The sequence below is a fragment of the Salvelinus sp. IW2-2015 genome, linkage group LG20, assembly GCF_002910315.2.
Source record: "Salvelinus sp. IW2-2015 linkage group LG20, ASM291031v2, whole genome shotgun sequence".
NCBI lineage: Eukaryota > Metazoa > Chordata > Actinopteri > Salmoniformes > Salmonidae > Salvelinus > Salvelinus sp. IW2-2015.
The window spans coordinates 48304488-48323787 of record NC_036860.1 but is presented as its reverse complement, the minus strand read 5'-3'; the positions used below and the strand labels follow the sequence as shown (position 1 = coordinate 48323787).

At 41.7% G+C, this 19300-nt stretch overlaps 1 protein-coding gene across 3 annotated transcripts; it reads left to right on the top strand.

Annotated features, from left to right (window-relative positions):
• On the top strand, positions 1-16334 carry LOC111980533 (myelin protein zero-like protein 2). 3 transcript variants are annotated; one of them, XM_070449444.1, is made up of 4 exons: positions 1-144; positions 12132-12301; positions 12497-12707; positions 12811-16334. In XM_070449444.1, exons 2-4 carry the CDS (start codon positions 12152-12154, stop codon positions 13086-13088), a joined length of 639 nt encoding a protein of 212 aa, XP_070305545.1. In that variant the 5' UTR covers positions 1-144; positions 12132-12151; the 3' UTR covers positions 13089-16334. The 3 variants fall into 3 exon arrangements, with proteins under 3 accessions (XP_070305545.1, XP_023867081.1, XP_023867080.1); XM_024011313.2 differs by lacking the exon at positions 1-144 and adding an exon at positions 205-514; XM_024011312.2 differs by lacking the exon at positions 1-144 and adding an exon at positions 2860-3122.
• The last annotated feature ends 2966 nt before the right edge of the window (positions 16335-19300 follow it).

Genomic DNA, 19300 nt, shown 5'->3' with positions numbered 1-19300 from the left:
CTATGCGTAATGCGTTGCCTCTGCGCAAATGACGGGGGAAGAAAACGAAAAATATTGCCTATTTTTTTAAGAAAAAAAACGTTTGAGCAGCAGTGGACAGTTTTGACATATCCTAATTGCATCAAGTCTTGGATACAAGTAAAGGTAGGCCAGCAGTATTAATAGTTTGCACAGTTTTGGGGGGACAAAAACAGGTTTTACTCAAACATGTTTTACAACAGCGTGCGCCTCCCACCAGTCCCACCAAGCAAAAGGTGTGTAATACTCACTCCGCCTACAGCCCGAGTGCACACACAGCCTTTGAGTTTCAAACTTCCGAGTCCTAGAGCTAGGATTTTTTATCAAAAACCTGTCGAGGTATTCGCCTGAATGATCCTTAAAACGTTCACGTTTGGAGGTTTCCAGTAACTCTTTGAAAGTTTGTCAGTGTATTTGAGGCCTGGACAAACTGACAATCCAATGTATCCGACATGGCAACAGTTCCTCGCGCTTATGGGTTTATTCGCAGTGCCAGGTGAGTTCGAAGTTACTTCATTAATTTCTGTGTTCAGTCCTATGGCAATTAGTCGCTATTCTGTATGATCAAGTAAATCAAACGAATATTGTTGATAATTTATAGTATTACATTAACACTTAGGCCTATTATTATTCAGTCAAAACATTGATCAGAGGCTCCAGCAGTCATCTTGCTCACGAATCACATTGACACCACTGTCCAGTTGTGGACACGAGTCACAAATTTGATCACTTGAGACTCCACTTTATAGAAAATAAAATTACTTGACTTTGACTTGAGACTTGAAATGATCTTGCCAGGTTTTGTAATGTTTTGTCAGTCATTTTGTGGCACAGAGTATTGTGGATTAAAGCCAATGCAGGGCTTCAGGAAGTAACTACCCCCTAAGAACAATGTCTAATTTCTGACACAAAGCAACGTTTAGAAAAAATATATATGGGATGAAGGTCATGTTAAGGCGAATAAACTATAAAGGGAAATAAATGGCTACAGTTTACACTTTTTGAGTCATTTTTCATGAAATGTTTCTTTTAGAAAAGGGGTGTTTTTTTTAAGTACAGGGGTAACTGCCCCCCCCCCCCCCTATGGGGTGCCTGTCAGAAGATTATGGCATAGGGTTTCACGCAAATGCGTTAAAATCCATTTAATCCGTTTTATTTAGAAATTCTTTAGTAAGTAATACTTAAAAGCTAAGTCTAGTTGTCTTATTTGAATTATTTCAATAAAATATTGGCGGAAATGGTGTTGCACATGTCGCTATTAATATCCGAACTATGAGGAGATTTGATGTAAAGTCCCTCTTTAAGTCACCTGCACATACATTTTATTTGATCTTTTCGTTGTTCCTTTTCCATAATATCCATTATGTAAAATTGCACTAAATATTATTTGAATAATGCAAGATTTTATATCCCAGTAGTCTTTAAAATGACATTCAGGAGCAAAAGGTTTTCAATAGTTGTTTATATAATTAATTAAAAAAAGAAATTTGAATATAATATTGGAATGGAATATAACATTTCAATAACTTAACTCATTAATTCAGTGTAACATTGATGTGGCAACTGTCTTATGCTTTGCTGAGGGTGTGCCCAACATGCCCCCATTCACATCGACGGGGTTGTAGTGGAGCGGGTCGAGAGTTTCAAGTTCCTTGGTGTCCACATCCCCAACAAACTATCATGGTCCAAACACACCAACAAAGTTGTGAAGAGGGCACGACAACGCCTTTTCCACCTCAGGAGACTGAAAAGATTTGGCATGGATCCGCAGATACTCAAAAAGTTCTACAGCTGCACCATCGAGATCATCCTGACCGGTTGCATCACCGCCTGGTATGGCAACTGCTCGGCATCCTAGTGTGAGGTGCTACAGAGGGTAGTGCGTAGTACATCACTGGGGCCAAGCTTCCTGCAATCCAGGACCTATATACTAACTAGGCCGTGTCGGAGGAAGGCCCAAAAAATTGTCAAAGACTCCAGTCACAAATAAAGCTATTCCCAGTAAAATTGGAGCACAACTCGTTAGCCTACCTCCTGCACTGCTCACACCTAATCCAGTGACTGAAAACAGGGGAGAGATGCCAATTAAAAAGCTCTCTCTTAAAAAAATACTTAGCTATATGACATAAAATGCTGTGTAAAATAAATCACAGAAACAATGAGAAAATATGGGGGGAAATAAAATAATGAAATGTTATAAAGCAGTCCGTGTAATCATCTGCCAGAGAGTAGCCCCAATCGGCCCGAGACCCAAGTAATACATTTGGGTCAGATAACTCACATCGGAATCGGCCCGAGCTCTATCCCCGCATCCTAGCCATACGTAATACTGCTTAAGGCGGCCTAGACTCGGGCCACATGACGTCGGCCGAGTCTGACTCTCAGCCTAGTGCACCGACTCTCAGCCGGAATCGGCCCAGATCCACTGTGCTAGCTGGGGTGGCAGCCAGGGAAAGTGTCCAACTTGTAAGTCGCTCTGGATAAGAGCGTCTGCTAAATGACTTAAATGTAAATGTGTTGGGGAAATAATTTGGTGACATCTTGTGGTCTTAATCTGAATTACAGGGGGCTAGTTACCTAGTACCTTATGCTTGATACGAAAATGTGGTTGGAGGCTCCATATGGAGGGTGTGACGCAATTGCGGAGCCTTCGGAGGCATGCAGAGGCCAAATCCAAATCAAGCTCCTTACCGCATCGCCCGCCTCTCAAATGTTCTAACAATGCAGGGCTCCGTATAGCTCTGCATTGACATGATTGGTTGACGACAGGTGGGGGCGGTAGGTCCTGTATAAACACAAACTCACTTCGTTGACAACTTCCTTTACAACAGCTCTACTCCGTGAAGAGCAAGAAGTATGAATGCCCTGACTTTTGCATAGGCTCTATCACAGTAAATTCTGTAAGGCCCCTGCAAATGTCAGATTGACCARGCAGCACCTTTCACTCTACACTCTACACACGTTTTGTGTTTTGAACTTCGGATTAGAGCACCCGTTTAAAGGAGTCGTCTCAGGGGTAATGACAGATTTTCAGGTTGAATACCTGAAGAGAATTTGTGGTGTGGTTGGTGCCCGGCGCTTTCACCATTGGATCACCAAGACCCGTAAATAAATCTACTCTCTGAGCACGTCAACCTGCCTTGCCTTCTGCTGATTTTATGCCCTTACGACTGCTACAAGTTTTACAATTACAAATGCTAATCAAAATGTGTTGTAGACAAAATTACGAAAAGGGCTGTCTCAATACATAGACAAAGATTTGTAGTTGAACAAGTCGTTGCATGTATCGAATTTGTTTTTTACTTGACTTGAGTCTTGACTTAACTTATGTCTCGATTTGACTTGCTCATAGAATGCACGACTTGGACTTGACTCGAGTCTTGACCCGTTCTACTTGGGACTCACCTTGAGAACTCCGAACTTATGACTTGTGACTTGCTTGTGACTCGAATAAAAGTGACTTGGTCCTGCCTCTGCCACTGTCAGGCTCAGATGGCTACAGGTCAGGTGACCAGAACCCCAATCTAATTTCCACAATCTTGATAATAAGTAGCCTACTCTTGATTTATACTTTATCATTATAGAATAGCTTGGACATGCAGTATATATTGACATTTCTGACATGTTTCTCAGGTTGACCAGGCCAAAGCTCATAGTGATCATAAGTTATTGTCCTCCTGGATAATTGTTAGATGGATATGGAAGGACAGGTTACTCCAGGAATTATTTAGTTCTCTATCAGGTTGTGAAAACAACAGCCAGTAGTATCACTGTTTGATTATTTTCTACTACCATTGAGTGTGTGAAAATACTGAATATTCTTCTCATGGTATTGATGTATGAATATGAAAGTCTATATGGTGTACCTATCCGATGTGTATAATACGCCCTATAGCTCTGTCTATGAGAGGGCTTTATCTGGGTGTCCGATATCAGGAAGCAGGGGAGTGTCTTTAGTGCTGCAGATTGTATTTATTCTTTGGATCTGACTCTGACTAGCTCTGCCTTGAGGCAACTTAGCCAAGAGTTAGTGGATCACACCCAGTGTTTATATGAAAGCATCCGTTCTGTAAATGTCTCTGTTTTGTTTGTGTGGGTTATACTTTCAAGGACATGGGAGGACTATCTCTCCTCCCTGTACTCAAAGTAGTAATGTGTTGCTGCTCTAGTTTGAATAATACAACACATTTGTCATCACATGAATTCCATCCAATCAGGGAGCGCAGAGAGGGGCCTTTCTGAAGTCTGTCTGGGGAAGTGAAGCTCAGCCATCGGGTTGATTGATTTAGTGCTGTCATGTCTACTCTAGGGTAGTAAATGTAGTTTGTTACAATACAGTGATTCGCCAGGATGGTTCCCTCAGCTCAGATACTTTCTACAGTGTTTTTACTGATCTTTTGCTTGTCTGCCCATGGACATGACAGGATGGATAGGAATGACCTGGATGTTGATTTAGAGTGACTGACTGTTTTAATCCATAACACAGGGCTATCAGGGCAATGAGGCAGAGCATGAAGGAAAAAGGAATGCACATGGCTGGTATTAATCCCTGTTTGTCTCGAGCCCCTACCCTGCCATACTCCCTGCCTGGACACCGAACTCCTGAAGGAGATAAATCTAATCTAGGCTTCAGAGTGGTGCCAATGGGTACAGATGGAAGATTTAATGTTTGCCAGAACACTTGATGTTTTTTTTTATACCTTTATCAGAATCCTTTTATACTTCCTGGCTGGTTCAGGCTGTCATACGTGGACCTCTGGACTGAACATCTACAATCATTAACCAGCCACCTGCCGGTATCATTAACCAGACAGAGACACACACACACACAGACTGCCAAATATAAACACAATGGAATGCTGAGTAGCGGTCTTCACGGGTCCAAAAGTTGGACCTGTCCGTGGGTTTCCCACCTGATCCGATTTCTATAAATTCATTTAAAAAATAACAGAGGTCTGTTGCGAATGGACCCGAGGACAGTCAGACCCGTTCCGAAAAGGGTTTGGGTCTGAGTGACCCGTTTAGATCAGAGAGAGCGAGAGAAAGACACCTCTGACTGGGTGCTGTTAGTGCCATAAATAAACGAGCGATAGACCTATTGGCCAAATGATCCACAGTTACGTGCCCTTAAAATCTGCCTGAAACAAATTACAAAAATAATATTGGTTGTGTTTTGATGTGTAGCATATTAAAAACTTCACGGTTCAGCTGTCGGCGATCAGGCCTTTATGGTAGAGTGGCCAGACGGAATCCACTCCTCAGTAAAAGCCACATGACAGCCCGTTTTGGAGTTTGCAAAAAGGCACCTTAAGACTCTCAGCCCATGAGAAATAAGATTCTCTGGTCTGATGAAACCAAGATTGAACTCTTTGACCTGAATGGCAAGCGTCACATCTGGAGGAAACCTGGCACCATCCCTACGGTGAAGCATGGGATCGCAGCATCATGCTGTGGGGATGTTTTTCAGTGGCAGGGACTGGGAGGATCTAGCAAAGTACAGATAGATCCTTGATGAAAACCTGCTCCAGAGCGCTCAGGACCTTAGACTGGAGTACGGGTGAAGTTTCACCTTTCAATAGGACAACGACCCTAAGCACACAGCCAAGACAACACAGGAGTGGCTTCGGGACAAGTCTCTGAATGTCCGAGAGACCTGAAAATAGTTGTACATCGACGCTCTCCATCCAACCTGACAGAGCTTGAGAGGATCTGCAGAGAAAAATGGGAGAAACTCCCCAAATACAGGTGTGCCAAGCTTGTAGTGTCATACCCAAGAAGACTCAAGGCTGTAATCGCTGCCAAAGATGCTTCAACAAAGTACTGAGTAAAGGGTCTGAATGCTTATATTAATGTGATATTTCCGTTWAATTTTTTATGAATTTGCAGAAATCTGAACAGTTTTTTGCTTTGTCGATACTGTGTTTTGATTGATGAGGGGGGGGGGGGGAACGATTAAATGGTTTTTCAATAAGGCAGTAACGTAACAAAATGTGGAAAAAGTCAAGGGGTCACCAATTGAGCATGTTTGGGATGCTCTGGATCGACGTGTACAACAGCGTGTTCCAGTTCCCACCATAATCCAGCAACTTCGCACAGCCATTAAAGAGTGGAACAACATTCCAAAGGCCACAATTAACAGCCTGATTAACTCTATGCGAAGGAGATGTTTTGCGTAGCGTGAGGAAATTGGTCACACCAGATACTGAATGGTTTTCTGATCCACTCCCCCCTACTTAAATTTTTTTTTTTTAAGGTATCTGTTATCAACAGTTGCATATCTGTATTCCCAGTTATGTGAAATGCATGGATTAGGGCCTAATTCATTATTTAAATTGACTGATTTCCTTTAATAGGAACTGTACATTTTCAATTGTTGAATGTTGTGTTTTATATATTTGTTCAGTGTAAGTTTTTTGCGTCTCACTCCCTCTTTGGTTTTACATTTTTATGGTTTGAGTGCTAGTAGCCCTATATTGCGCCAAACACAACATTACAGTTGGAACTTAATTTGGCCAAAGAAAATGGCTCAAAAKAATGAAACAAAACACTTGTTGCATATTTTAAGTTGGCCAAAAATTATAATTGAGGTCGACCGATTATGACTTTTCAACGCCGATTCCGATTATTGGAGGACCAAAAAAAAACGATACCGATTAATCGACTGATTTAAAAAAAWATATATATTTTTATATTTATTTGTAATAATGACAATTACAACAATACTGAATGAACACTTTATTTTAACTTAATATAATACATAAATAAAAATCAGTTTAGTCTCAAATAAATAATGAAACAACATGTTCAATTTGGTTTAAAATATCAAAAACACAGTGTTGGAGAAGAAAGTAAAAGTGCAATATGTGCCATGTAAAAAAGCTAACCTTTAAGTTCCTTGCTCAGAACATGAGAACATATGAAAGCTGGTGATTCCTTTTAACATGATATCTTCAATATTCCCCGTTTAGAAGTTTTAGGTTGTAGTTATTATAGAAATGTATAGGACTATTTCTCTCTCTACCATTTGTATTTCATATACCTTTGACTATTGGATGTTCTTWTAGGCACTATAGTATTGCCAGCCTAATGTCGGGAGTTGATAGGCTTGAAGTCATAAATAGCGCTGTGCTTCAAGCATTGCGAAGAGCTGCTGGCCTACGCAGGAAAGTGCTGTTTGAATGAATGCTTACGAGCCTGCTGCTGCCTACCACCGCTCAGTCAGACTGCTCTATCAAATAATCAAATCATAGACTTAATTATAATCTAATAAACACACAGAAATACTAGCCGTGTCATTAATATGGTCAAAACCGGAAACTATCATTTTGAAAACAAAACGTTTATTCTTTCAGTGAAATACGGAACCGTTCCATATTTTATCGAACCCGTAAGTCTCTAAATATTGGTGTTACATTGCACAACCTTCAATGTTATGTCATAATTCTGTAAAATTCTGGCAAATTAATTACGGTCTTGTTTGGAAGAAATGGTCTTCACACAGTTCGCAACAAGCCAGGCAGCCCAAACTGCTGCATATACCCTGATTCTGCTTGCACTGAACGCAAGAGAAGTGACACAATTTCCCTATTTAATATTGCCTGATAATTCATTTATTTTAACTAAATATGCAGGTTAAAAAAAATATACTTGTGTATTGATTTTAAGAAAGGCATTGATATTTATGGTTAGGCACATTGGTGCAACGACAGTGCTTTTTTCGCGAATACACTTTTGTTAAATCATCACCCGTTTGGCGAAGTAGGCTGTGATTCGATGATAAATTAACAGGCACCACATTGATTATTTGCAACACAGGACAAGCTAGTAAAACTAGTAATATTATCAACCATGTGTATTTAACTAGTGATTATTTTAAGATTGCTTTTTTTACAAGATAAGTTTAATGCTAGCTAGCAACTTACCTTGGCTACTTGCAGCACTTGCGTAACCGGTGGTCAGCCTGCCACGCAGTCTCCTCGTGGAGTGCAATGTAATCGGCCATAAATAGCGTCTAAAAATGCAGAATACCGATTTGTTATGAAAACTTGAAATGGGCCTAATTAATCGGCCATGCCGACCTCTAATAATAATCATTATAATGAATACGATTGTGAACGCTGCGTGTAACACATCCGGTGTCAGGATAAATAAAATGCAAGGTCTGCTAACTTTCTTTAATTATGTTTAATTACCGCAAACAATGAATGGCAAATGCAATTTTCGTATATACGGGTTCGCTGTTTCACCGCGCAGGATGAACAGAGAACTMTGGAATGTACTCAAATAGTAGTTTTTATACTATGACAWTTTTATTCTCAACGTGTCCAGTTGGCCTATCACAGTAGAGGCTGGGCGTGGTTTAGACTTTGCCCCCCTTTGCTGGCCCTTTGTCCACATCTGGTTGCTGGGTAGATTAGCTCCGTCTTGGGTCTGTCGATTCTACACTAAAACAGTTCCTAATATGGTATTGTCCAGTATTCTAAACTCTTGGTTGGTCTAGAGAGCTGCACCCCTCCCCTCTCCAGACTGTCCACAGCTTTTATGGCCTGTGTTGGTCATTCCTTACACCTACACACACTATACAGAGGGGGTTGTGCGTGCATGTGTGTAACAAAACAATATTCCTCTTCAACCAATATGCTAACAGGCTATTATGCATAAACATAAATCCTAACACGATGAATAAATTCCTTCTAACCTTAATAGTGAGTTGCACACAGTCCATTTGGCCATGCCAACGGTCTTCTCATCTTTGTCCACTACAATATGAAAACTGTAAAACTAATAAGGACTCAATAATCCATGCCTTCAGGGAATATGTCAATTGATTTTTAATCCACCTGTATGCATTTCAAGACCTGGCATATGAGGGTGAAGTGAGATACCCAATGGGTTGGATGATACTTATCTCGTAAATCATCTTAAAAACAACATATATACTTAACTGGGAATCAACCAATCCTCCATCATTCACACAATGAAAAAGTCAAATGCTTTATCTAAAAATTGAAAGTGTGTGTGCTACGGAGAGAAACAACAAAATGGTACAGTTTGAGGCCATGTGGCGTACAGTGATGCGGACGCTGGAGATGGGGGGTGCTAGTGGGTCTGGGCAGGTGTGATGTAGTTGATATTTGTATTAGAGGTCGACCGATTATGATTTTTCAACGCCGATACCGATTATTGGAGGACATAAAAAAAGCGATACCGATTTAAGAAAAGAAAATAATAATAATAATAAAATAAAGTATTTTATATATATATATATCATACACACACACACACACACACACACACACACACACACACACACACACACACACATTTTTGTAATAATGACAATTGCAACAATACTGAATGAACAATGAACACTTTTATTTTAACTTAATATAATACATAAATAAAATCAATTTAGTCTCAAATAACATGAGAACATATGTTAAAACAAACCACCAGCTTTCATGGGTCTTCAATATTCCCAGTTAAGAAGTTTTAGGTTGTAGTGCAGAAAGCAGAGCTTGTCTGCATGGTCCCCTGTCAGTCTGCTCCTCCGCGAAACACAGTCCTTATTTGAAGTAGATCAAGACATTCTCTATGGAAGACATGAATGGTAAAATAACGAAGGAACCCCTTTCAAGTTCAGCCGCAAGTTATTACAGGAATTATAACGCGTCGACTATTTCCCTCTAAACCATATACCTTTGACTAATCCGGAAACTATCACCTCGAAAACAAAACGTTTATTCCGTTCCATATTTTATCTAACGGGTGGCATCCATGAGTCTAAATATTCCTGTTACATTGCACAACCTTCAATGTTATGTCATAATTACGTACAATTCTGGCAAATTAGTTCGCAAAGAGCCAGGCGGCCCAAACTGTTGCATATACCCTGACTCTGCGTGCAATGAACGCAAGAGAAATGACACAATTTCACCTGGTTAATATTGCCTGCTAACCTGGATTTCTTTTAGCTAAATATGCAGGTTTAAAAATATATACTTGTGTATTGATTTTAAGAAAGGCATTGATGTTTATGGTTAAGTACACATTGGAGCAATGACAGTCATTGATTGATTTGTTTTTTATAAGATAAGTTTAATGCTAGCTAGCAACTTACCTTAGCTTACTGCATTTGCGTAACAGGCAGGCTCCTCGTGGAGTGCAATGTAAACAAGTGTTAGAGCATTGGGCTAGTTAACTGTAAGGTTGCAAGATTGGATCCTCCGAGCTGACAAGGTTAAAAATCTGTCGTTCTGCCCCTAAACGAGGCAGAACATTCCTAGGCCGTCATTGAAAATAAGAATGTGTTCTTAACTGACTTGCCTAGTTAAATAAAATAAATTAATACATATCCGATTGTTATGAAAACTTGAAATCGGCCCTAATTAATCGGCCATTCCGATTAATCGGTCGACCTCTAATTTGTATGATGTCATGTGTACAGTCGTGGCCAAAAGTTGAGAATGACACAAATATACATTTTCACAAAGTCTGCTGCCTCAGTTTGTATGATGGAAATTTGCATATACTCCAGAATGTTATGAAGAGTGATCAGACGAATTGCAATTGATTGCAAAGTCCCTCTTTGCCATGCAAATGAACTAAATCCCCCCAAAACATTTCCACTGCATTTCAGCCCTGCCACAAAAGGACCAGCTGACATCATGTCAGTGATTCTCTCGTTAACACAGGTGTGAGTGTTGACGAGGACAAGGCTGGAGATTACTCTGTCAGGCTGATTGAGTTCGAATAATAGACTGGAAGCTTCAAAAGGAGGGTGGTGCTTGGAATCATTGTTCTTCCTCTGTCAGCCATGGTTACCTGCAAGGAAACACGTGCCATCATCATTGCTTTGCACAAAAAGGGCTTCACAGGCAAGGATATTGCTGCCAGTAAGATTGCACCTAAATCAATAATTTATCGGATCATCAAGAACTTCAAGGAGAGCGGTTCAATTGTTGTGAAGAAGGCTTCAGGGCGCCCAAGAAAGTCCAGCAAGCGCCAGGACCGTCTCCTAAAGTTGATTCAGCTGTGGGATCGGGGCACCACCAGTACAGAGATTTCTCAGGAATAGCAGCAGGCAGGTGTGAGTACATCTGCATGCACAGTGAGCCGAAGACCTTTGGAGGATGGCCTGGTGTCAAGAAGGGCAGCAAAGAAGCCACTTCTCTCCAGGAAAAACATCAGTGACAGACTGATATTCTGCAAAATGTTCAGGGATTGGACTGCTGAGGACTGGGGTAAAGTCATTTTCTCTGACGAATCCCCTTTCCGATTGTTTGGGGCATCCGGAAAAAAGCTTGTCCGGAGAAGACAAGGTGAGCGCTACCATCAGTCCTGTGTCATGCCAACAGTAAAGCATCCTGAGACCATTCATGTGTGGGGTTGCTTCTCAGTCAAGGGAGTGAGCTCACTCACAATTTTGCCTAAGAACACAGCCATGAATAAAGAATGGTACCAACACATCCTCCGAGAGCAACTTCTCCCAACCATCCAGGAACGGTTTGGTGACAAACAATGCCTTCTCCAGCATGATGGAGCACCTTGCCATAAGGCAAAAGTGATAACAAAGTGGCTCTGGGAACAAAGATTGATATTTTGGGTCCATGGCCAGGAAACTCCCCAGACCTTAATCCCATTGAGAACTTGTTGTCAATCCTCAAGAGGCGGGTGGACAAACAAAACCCCACAAATTCTGACAAACTCCAAGCATTGATTATGCAAGAATGGGCTGCCATCAGTCAGGATGTGGCCCAGAAGTTAATTGACAGCATGCCAGGGCGGATTGCAGAGGTCTTGAAAAAGAAGGGTCAACACTGCAAATATTGACTCTTTGCGTCTGCTAAATGACTTAAATGTAAATGTAAATGTAGACTGAAGATGTGTAAACAGACACGGTTGTTGCAAAAACCGCTATCAACCTTCTCATGGTCATCATGTGTACACATGAGGCTGTGAAATACATTTTTCTGTGTTTAATAGTGTGCTCTAAAAGTTCTGTGAGGACTTTGATAAGGTGCTTGCTCATGCTACTCTCAGGTTTATTGTGTATATAATGTAGTGTATATAGCTGTGCTTACGTGTCTCATTGGGTCCACTCTGTGTGTCAGGTGTGCTGCGAGTCGTTGGGATGGAGATTTTCACATCCAATGAGGTGGAGGCGTTGAACGGGACAGAAGTGAGATTGAAGTGCACCTTTAAGTCCAAACACCCAGTGTCCCACTCCTCTGTGGCTGTCTCCTGGAACTTCCGTCCCCTGAGCCAGGGAGCTGAGGAGTCGGTGGGTGACCTTTCCACACTGGAAGCAGAACTAACAGTTGTCATAGAAGGAAGGGGTCTGAATTAGGAGGGAGACTGGGTTAGCCTCGTAAACCAGCTTGACTACTGGATGGACATGGAGGCTTTTTTGAGCAGAGTATTACGTAAAACATCAATATTATAGGGCAGCGCATAATTGTGTGTGTGTGTGTGTCAGGTGTTTTACTACCAGGAGACGGCGTACCCCCCTACAGAGGGGCGGTTTAAGGGCCATGCAGTGTGGTCAGGGGACATCCTGAGACAGGACGCCTCCATCAGCCTGCATGAAGTTCCCTTCACCTTCAATGGCACATACACCTGCCAGGTCCGCAACCTGCCCGACGTCCACGGCATCAATGGAGAGGTCATCCTCAGGGTTGTCCACAAAGGTCAGTCAGTCACTCACTCACACTGGTGTGTTGCATAGAAACCTTAGCATGGACTAATGTATTGTTGTTTGTGTGTGTGTGCTGGCTGTGCTGCTCCTTCCAGTCTCCATCTCTGATATAGGCATCCTGGCTGCAGCCATCGGGGGAACCATCGCAATAGTCCTGGTGCTTCTGGGTCTCTTCATGGTGTTCAAGTACTGCAACCGCCATGCCAACACAGACATGGAGCTGCAGGGGAGGAAACTGCAGGAAACCAGAGAGCTGCAGGAGAGAGAGCTACAGGTCAGGGTCCTACAGGAGAGAGAGTTGCAGGCCAACATCCTACAGGAGAAAAAGCTGAAGGCCAGTGAGAAGGAGCGTAAGGACCCTACAGTGTGGTGATGGGTCAGGGGCGTGTCTCCCTCCCTACCTCTGCTGACTGGTGTGGGGAGGTGTTCTGTCTGGACGGACTGGTCTCTGACTGGAGGGGCTGGCCAGTCCAGGACCACTATTTGGGAGGGACTAATGCATTTTTTTGGTCGGTGTCCTTCTTTCTTCTACCCTCCACTCATCCCTCCCTCAATATGAGTATTAGGGATCTCTCTACATTCCACTCATTATAATGTCATGTACTGTTTTATGCACTTAATGTTTTTTACAGACAACTATGTGATTGGGTTAACTGTGCCTGTCCCATCCCAGGATATACAGTATTTTCTTTCAAATGTAAACCCCCCCCAGAAACATCACTCATCAGAATGCTAACAAAATGCAAAAAAGTACTAAGGAATCCCCATAGCGGATGCTAGGTAAATGCTAACGAACGCTTGCAAACATTTTACTATTAACAACCCAGCTCCTAAAGTTATGCAAGTATCTCGAAACGCAGCATGCACAAAATAAATATTAGACAGCAGGGATCTTATTTTTCCGGACGGGATCGTGTCTGCTGCTGTTACCAAGAAGCTTGATCTTGCAAGCTAAGGTTAGCCACTTAGCTGGCATTAGTAAAGTAGCAGAACCCAGCTGGAGATCATTTATTTGGTACATCTTAGATAGTTAACTTAATAGTTATAAAATGCATAGCTGGCAAACAGCTGTAACTTGATCACCTCACTTAAGTTGTGCTGTAGGGGTGACTCACCTCATGAAGCTCCCATTTTGCTCATTTTCTATCTTTGTAAACAAACACACTTGACTTGCTCAAACAGCTGTTTTGGGAACTAGTACTGGTAAGCTTCATAATGGTTAACACGGTCTGCTTTATCTATTACCTAGTGCACAAGTTYACTGCAGGTATTTATTTAAAAAGTACTAATATTCAAATTTATAAAAACAAAAAACATTATTGACAGTATTGGAAAATCATACTGATGTTGTTTCGAAATACCACGGGATACGGTATATACGGCGTACAGCCAAATCCTACTATGTGATTGTATTTTGACTATGTAGTATGATGACTACTCTTATTAGAAATGGCTGAAATGACACCAGCAGCAGTCTCTTGGTGTGGTGGCATCTGTTTCATTACATTTGGTTTGGTAGCCATTTGTTCTCAGAATTATTTTAACACTTGAATAATTAACATTTTAACTGAGCTAATGGCCCATACATTTACATTATTCCCAAATGAATGTATGTGTATCTGGCAGCAGATTTGTGAGTGTGTTCTATGGTTATGATTAAGGTCCTGTTGTGAATTTAGTCAGTGAAACCCTTTTTTATTTTTTTAAACCTGTGGTATCTGGGGTAGGCTACAGTAAGGGCTAGTGCTGGTGGAAGCCCTGTATCTAGGGGTGGCTAAGGGCTAAGCTCAAGGTAAGGGAAAGGGCAATAGGGCTGGTGGAAGCCCTGTATCTAGGGGTGGCTAAGGGCTAAGCTCAAGGTAAGGGAAAGGGCAATAGGGCTGGTGGAAGCTTTCCTGGGCCAGGAGCTTTCAGTGACTAACACACTCCTGCTTCCTGCAACAATGACAGCATAAATGACTGCCTATTACTGCTGGACATAAAACTTAACTGTCATACACCTTTGAATGCAGAAGAAGAACCCCACAATTCCAAGAAGCCTGTTTTCCATGTGATATGTAGTTTTTGTGATCTGATGTGCCCAACGTGTCCATTGAAGGAAGCTGTTCCATCTGTCTCTTTCTGGGTCCATGCTGAGGATCATGGGTGTTGTGGTCTCAAAGGTTTCCCCCTCTTTCTTACTCTGCCTATGGAAATCTGGTACATCAATGCAGGGCCCTCGCTGATGTCCAAATCAATACACTATCATGTGTGTGTGTGTGTGTGTGTAGAGGATGACTAAGACCGGTACAGATAGGGCTGGAAAAGCCTCGGGCAAAGAGGGTGGAATGTTAGCAGTAAAGCTTTTATTGGCCACAATTAGACCAAATATCAATATTGGCAGGATCAATGAGTGTATCGTACTCGATCCTTTTATTTTCATCATAATGACGTAGCTATTCATTTTGGTGGTTAAATCGATCATGCGTCTTTACCTACTGATGAGACTGGAAGAGCTATGTGATTCTGAATGACACTGGAGGTCAAGGCTGTATTATGTTTGAATCTTCCTCATCTGATGCACATAGACATGGATTGTGACTGTGATGGCCATGTTGTATCCCACTATGCTGAGAGAGAGAGAACGAACACTCATAACAGTGTTTGAGAGATGGTCATATGGTCCTACCCGGTGGAGCCTGCCGCTCACTCCTACAGTACACAAGTATGGCTTTCAGTTTAGGAGAAACATGAAGATGTCACTGGCCCAAACATGAAGACATCACCAGTCCATTCTAGCCAGAGACAAGGTGCTGGTTCAGGTCTCCTGCCTTTTGGCTCTTCAGTTATCTGATGTCTGTCCCATCTGATCAAATCCTGCCTCCAGCCAGCCCCATAACCCCCTATGGTGTTGACTGGAAACTAAGTTCTCCTGATCAAATCAAATATTATTTTTCACATGTTTAGTAAACAACAGGTGTAGACTAACAGTGAAATGCTTACTTATGGGTTCTTCCCAACAATGCAGAGAGAAAAATAATAGAAAGGTAACACGAGGAATAAATAAACAATTAGTAATGATAACTTGGCTATATAGACGGGGTACTAGTACAGAGTCAATGTTCAGGGGTACGAGGTAGATGCTGTATGTACATATGGATAGGGGTAAAGTAACGACTGTGTTGGTGTGTGTGGACCATGTTAATTCCTTAGTGATGTTGACAACGAAAAACTTGAAGCTCTCGACCCGCTCCACTACAGCCCCATCAATGTGGATAGTGGCGTGCTCGTGCTTCGTTTCCTGTAGTCCACGATCAGCTCCTTTTGTCTTGCTGATGTTGAGGGAAAGGTTGTTGTCCTGGAACCACACTGCTAGGTCACTGACCTCCTTCCTATAGGCTGTCTCATCATCATTGGTGATCAGGCCTATAGACGTATATCATACATGTACTTGTAAATACATTTTATCACACATCTTATAAGGTAGAGATTTATTTGATTTACTCTTTCAATACTGGATGTTTTTTATTTTATTATTTGCACCAAATATAAACGCAACATGCAACAATTTCATAGGTTTTATGGAGTTACAGTTCATATGAGGAAATTGGTCAAATGAAATAAATTAATTTGGACCTAATCTATGGATTTCACATGACTGGGAATACAGATATGCATTTGTTGGTCACAAAAAATGGGCCTCACATTGGGCCTCAGGATCTCGTCACGGTATTTTTGTGAATTCTAAATGCCATCGATAAAATGCAATTAGGTTCGTTGTCCATAGCTTATGCCTGCCCATACCACAACCCCACCGCCACCATGGGGCGCTCTGTTCAGAAAACCGCTTGCCCACACGACACCATACACACCATCTGCGTTTGTGAGGCCAGTTGGACGTACTGCCAAATTCTCTAAAATGACGTTGGAGGCGGCTTATAGTAAGGAAATTAACATTAAATTCTCTGTCAACAGCTCTGGTGGACATTCCTGCAGTCAGCATGCCAATTGCACACTCCCTCAAAACATGAGATATCTGTAGCATTGTGTTGTGTGACAAAACGGCACAATTTTAGAGTGGCCTTTTATTGTCCCCAGCACAAGGTGCACCTGTGTAATAATCATGCTGTTTAATCAGCTTCTTGATATGTAACACCTGTCAGGTGGATGGATTATCTTGGCAATGGAGAAATGCTCACAAACAGGAATGTGAACACATTTGCGCACAAAATTTGAGAGAAATAAGCCTTTTGTGTGTATGGAAAATTTCGGGGTCTTTTATTTCAGCTCATGAAACATAGGACCAACACTTCACATGTGCTTTATATTTTTGTTCAGTGTATATATACATTGTAAATCAGACTTGCCTGTAAGACTATGAAGTACAATAAAGCACAGGCTTAACTGAATGACAACAGAGACAGAATACAATATGGAATAGTATGGGGTAGGCCTTGTCTCTGAGAAGTGCGCCTCAGAGCCAGATGCTGATGAATGGTTGCCTCCCCCACTGGGAGAACGGGGATCTGTTTACGGGCCTTCAGTTGGTGGAAGGTCGTTGGAAGATTGTTGCTGCAAAACAAGTGGGAGACTCAAGGTTTGAGTTGACATATACCCCCCCTAGATTTATGCCCATTGGTTGAAAGAAAGGAAAGTGTTTATTGCATGAGTGAGCCCATAGGTTAATCAGCAAGAGTGGTGAAGTTGCCTTAGTGTGCCATGCTTATAGGCTGAAGTTAATAGGTGCGTGACAGTCAGCACATTTGCTAATAATAAAGGTGTGATGCTATGTGAATGAGAACATGACACTATCATATAAATACCTGCTATGCTGATAAGGGTAACATTATAAACATTACGATAGATAGCTTCAATGCTTAAGAGGTAACTATAAATGTTACCAAATAACGACCTGCTATGCTAATGAGGTTACATTATGAACACTCCCTTATAAATACCTGCTATGCTGATGAGATAGGAAACAATGTGAATTATTATTTTCACTAGTGACAAGCCATTCAGGTCAGCCTTCATCATTGAACTTTCGTAACCTACATTTGTTTTAACAAGATAGATACAGTATAGAAATTGGGGCATTAAAGACAGACTAAGCATTAAAGGGAGATATGACAGTGATACAAAMGGAATATGAGCCATGGTTGATCCTATCACTTCAGAACATTGGCTGCCTATCAGTCCCCCACACCTTGTCACCTTCCACCCACAGAATCCTGCCTGACTGTGTGTCACTCATTCACTCAGATCTAACTTCCTAAACCAGAAAACACAAGAATGAATGGCAACAATGACACGCTACACTACTGTTAACCTTGGAGACGGATTGAGCAATATCACTTCCTGCAGTATGGTGCAGGATTTTAAGGCATATAAACATTCAAGGCAGTGGGTGTGTTAATGTAGTGATGGAGACCCGCACACTGTTGATAATGATCAGTTTTCTGAAAGAGGGCGCCCCCTTGTGTCATGTTGTGTGCCATTTTAAACACCACCAGAAGTATATTTTTTACTGTTTACTGTACACATCTTTCACGTGTGTAGCTTTCCTGTTGTAGAGACAATCGCATCAACAAACTGGGTTCAGGCCAGGCTTGGTTGTGTCAGCAAGCAGGTGTTGTGTAATGGCGAAGAAAGTGGAGAAAAGCTGGTTTAGTGTGTCTTGGACTAGCCCAGTGACGTGAGGACCTGCTACTGGCTCTGTGACTGCAGGGCTTTGTTGAGCTGAAATAAAAGCTGCTGCCAATTGATACTCACTCTGATTCAGTAGACACTTCACACACTGGGGGTGGAATAGAAGACTCTATTCACACAACACCATAAAACAGGGATCATCAACTAGATTCAGCCGCGGGCRGATGTTGTTCTTGGGTGGAAGGTCGGGGGGCCGGAACATAATTACAAATCATTTGTAGACRGCAAATTGACCGCAAGAACCCTAAACAAATATATTTGTCTAAAATATAATCATTTCAAACCTTGCTTACATTTGCATACGATCACTTGCATCTCTATTATGCGTGTGGGAATACTTGAGAACAAATTTCCAAAATTATAATGACTTGGAGCTGATTTCCTGGTGTTTTCCTGGTGCCAGGACCATTCACAGTTGAGCTCACTCAGTTTTGCTCAACTCTGATTGGCTATTATTGTGTACTTTTTTATCAAGGGAGGCCAAATGTTTGCATTCAATCCTGGGGCGGCAGGTAGCCTAGTGGTTAGAGTGTTGGACTCAAGGTTTGAGTTGACATATACACCCCCCCCCCCCCTGGATTTATGCCCATTGGTTGAAAGAAAGGAAAGTGTTWATTGCATGAGTGAGCCCATAGGTTAATCAGCAAGAGTGGTGAATTTGCCTTAGTGTGCCATGCTTATAGGCTGAAGTTAATAGGTGCGTGACAGTCAGCACATTTGCTAATAATAAAGGTGTGATGCTATGTGAATGAGAACATGACACTATCATATAAATACCTGCTATGCTGATAAGGGTAACATTATAAACATTACGATAGATACCTTCAATGCTTAAGAGGTAACACAATAAATGCTACCAAATAACTACCTGCTATGCTAATGAGGTTACATTATGAA

Coding starts and splice junctions, on each gene's coding strand:
- LOC111980533 (XM_024011312.2), top strand. CDS start 3,038: ATGACAGATTTTCAGGTTGAATACCTGAAGAGAATTTGTGGTGTGGTT. Junction 3,123..12,131: donor CCATTGGATCACCAAGACCC/GTAAATAAATCT, acceptor TCTGTGTGTCAG/GTGTGCTGCGAGTCGTTGGG. Junction 12,302..12,496: donor GCCAGGGAGCTGAGGAGTCG/GTGGGTGACCTT, acceptor TGTGTGTGTCAG/GTGTTTTACTACCAGGAGAC.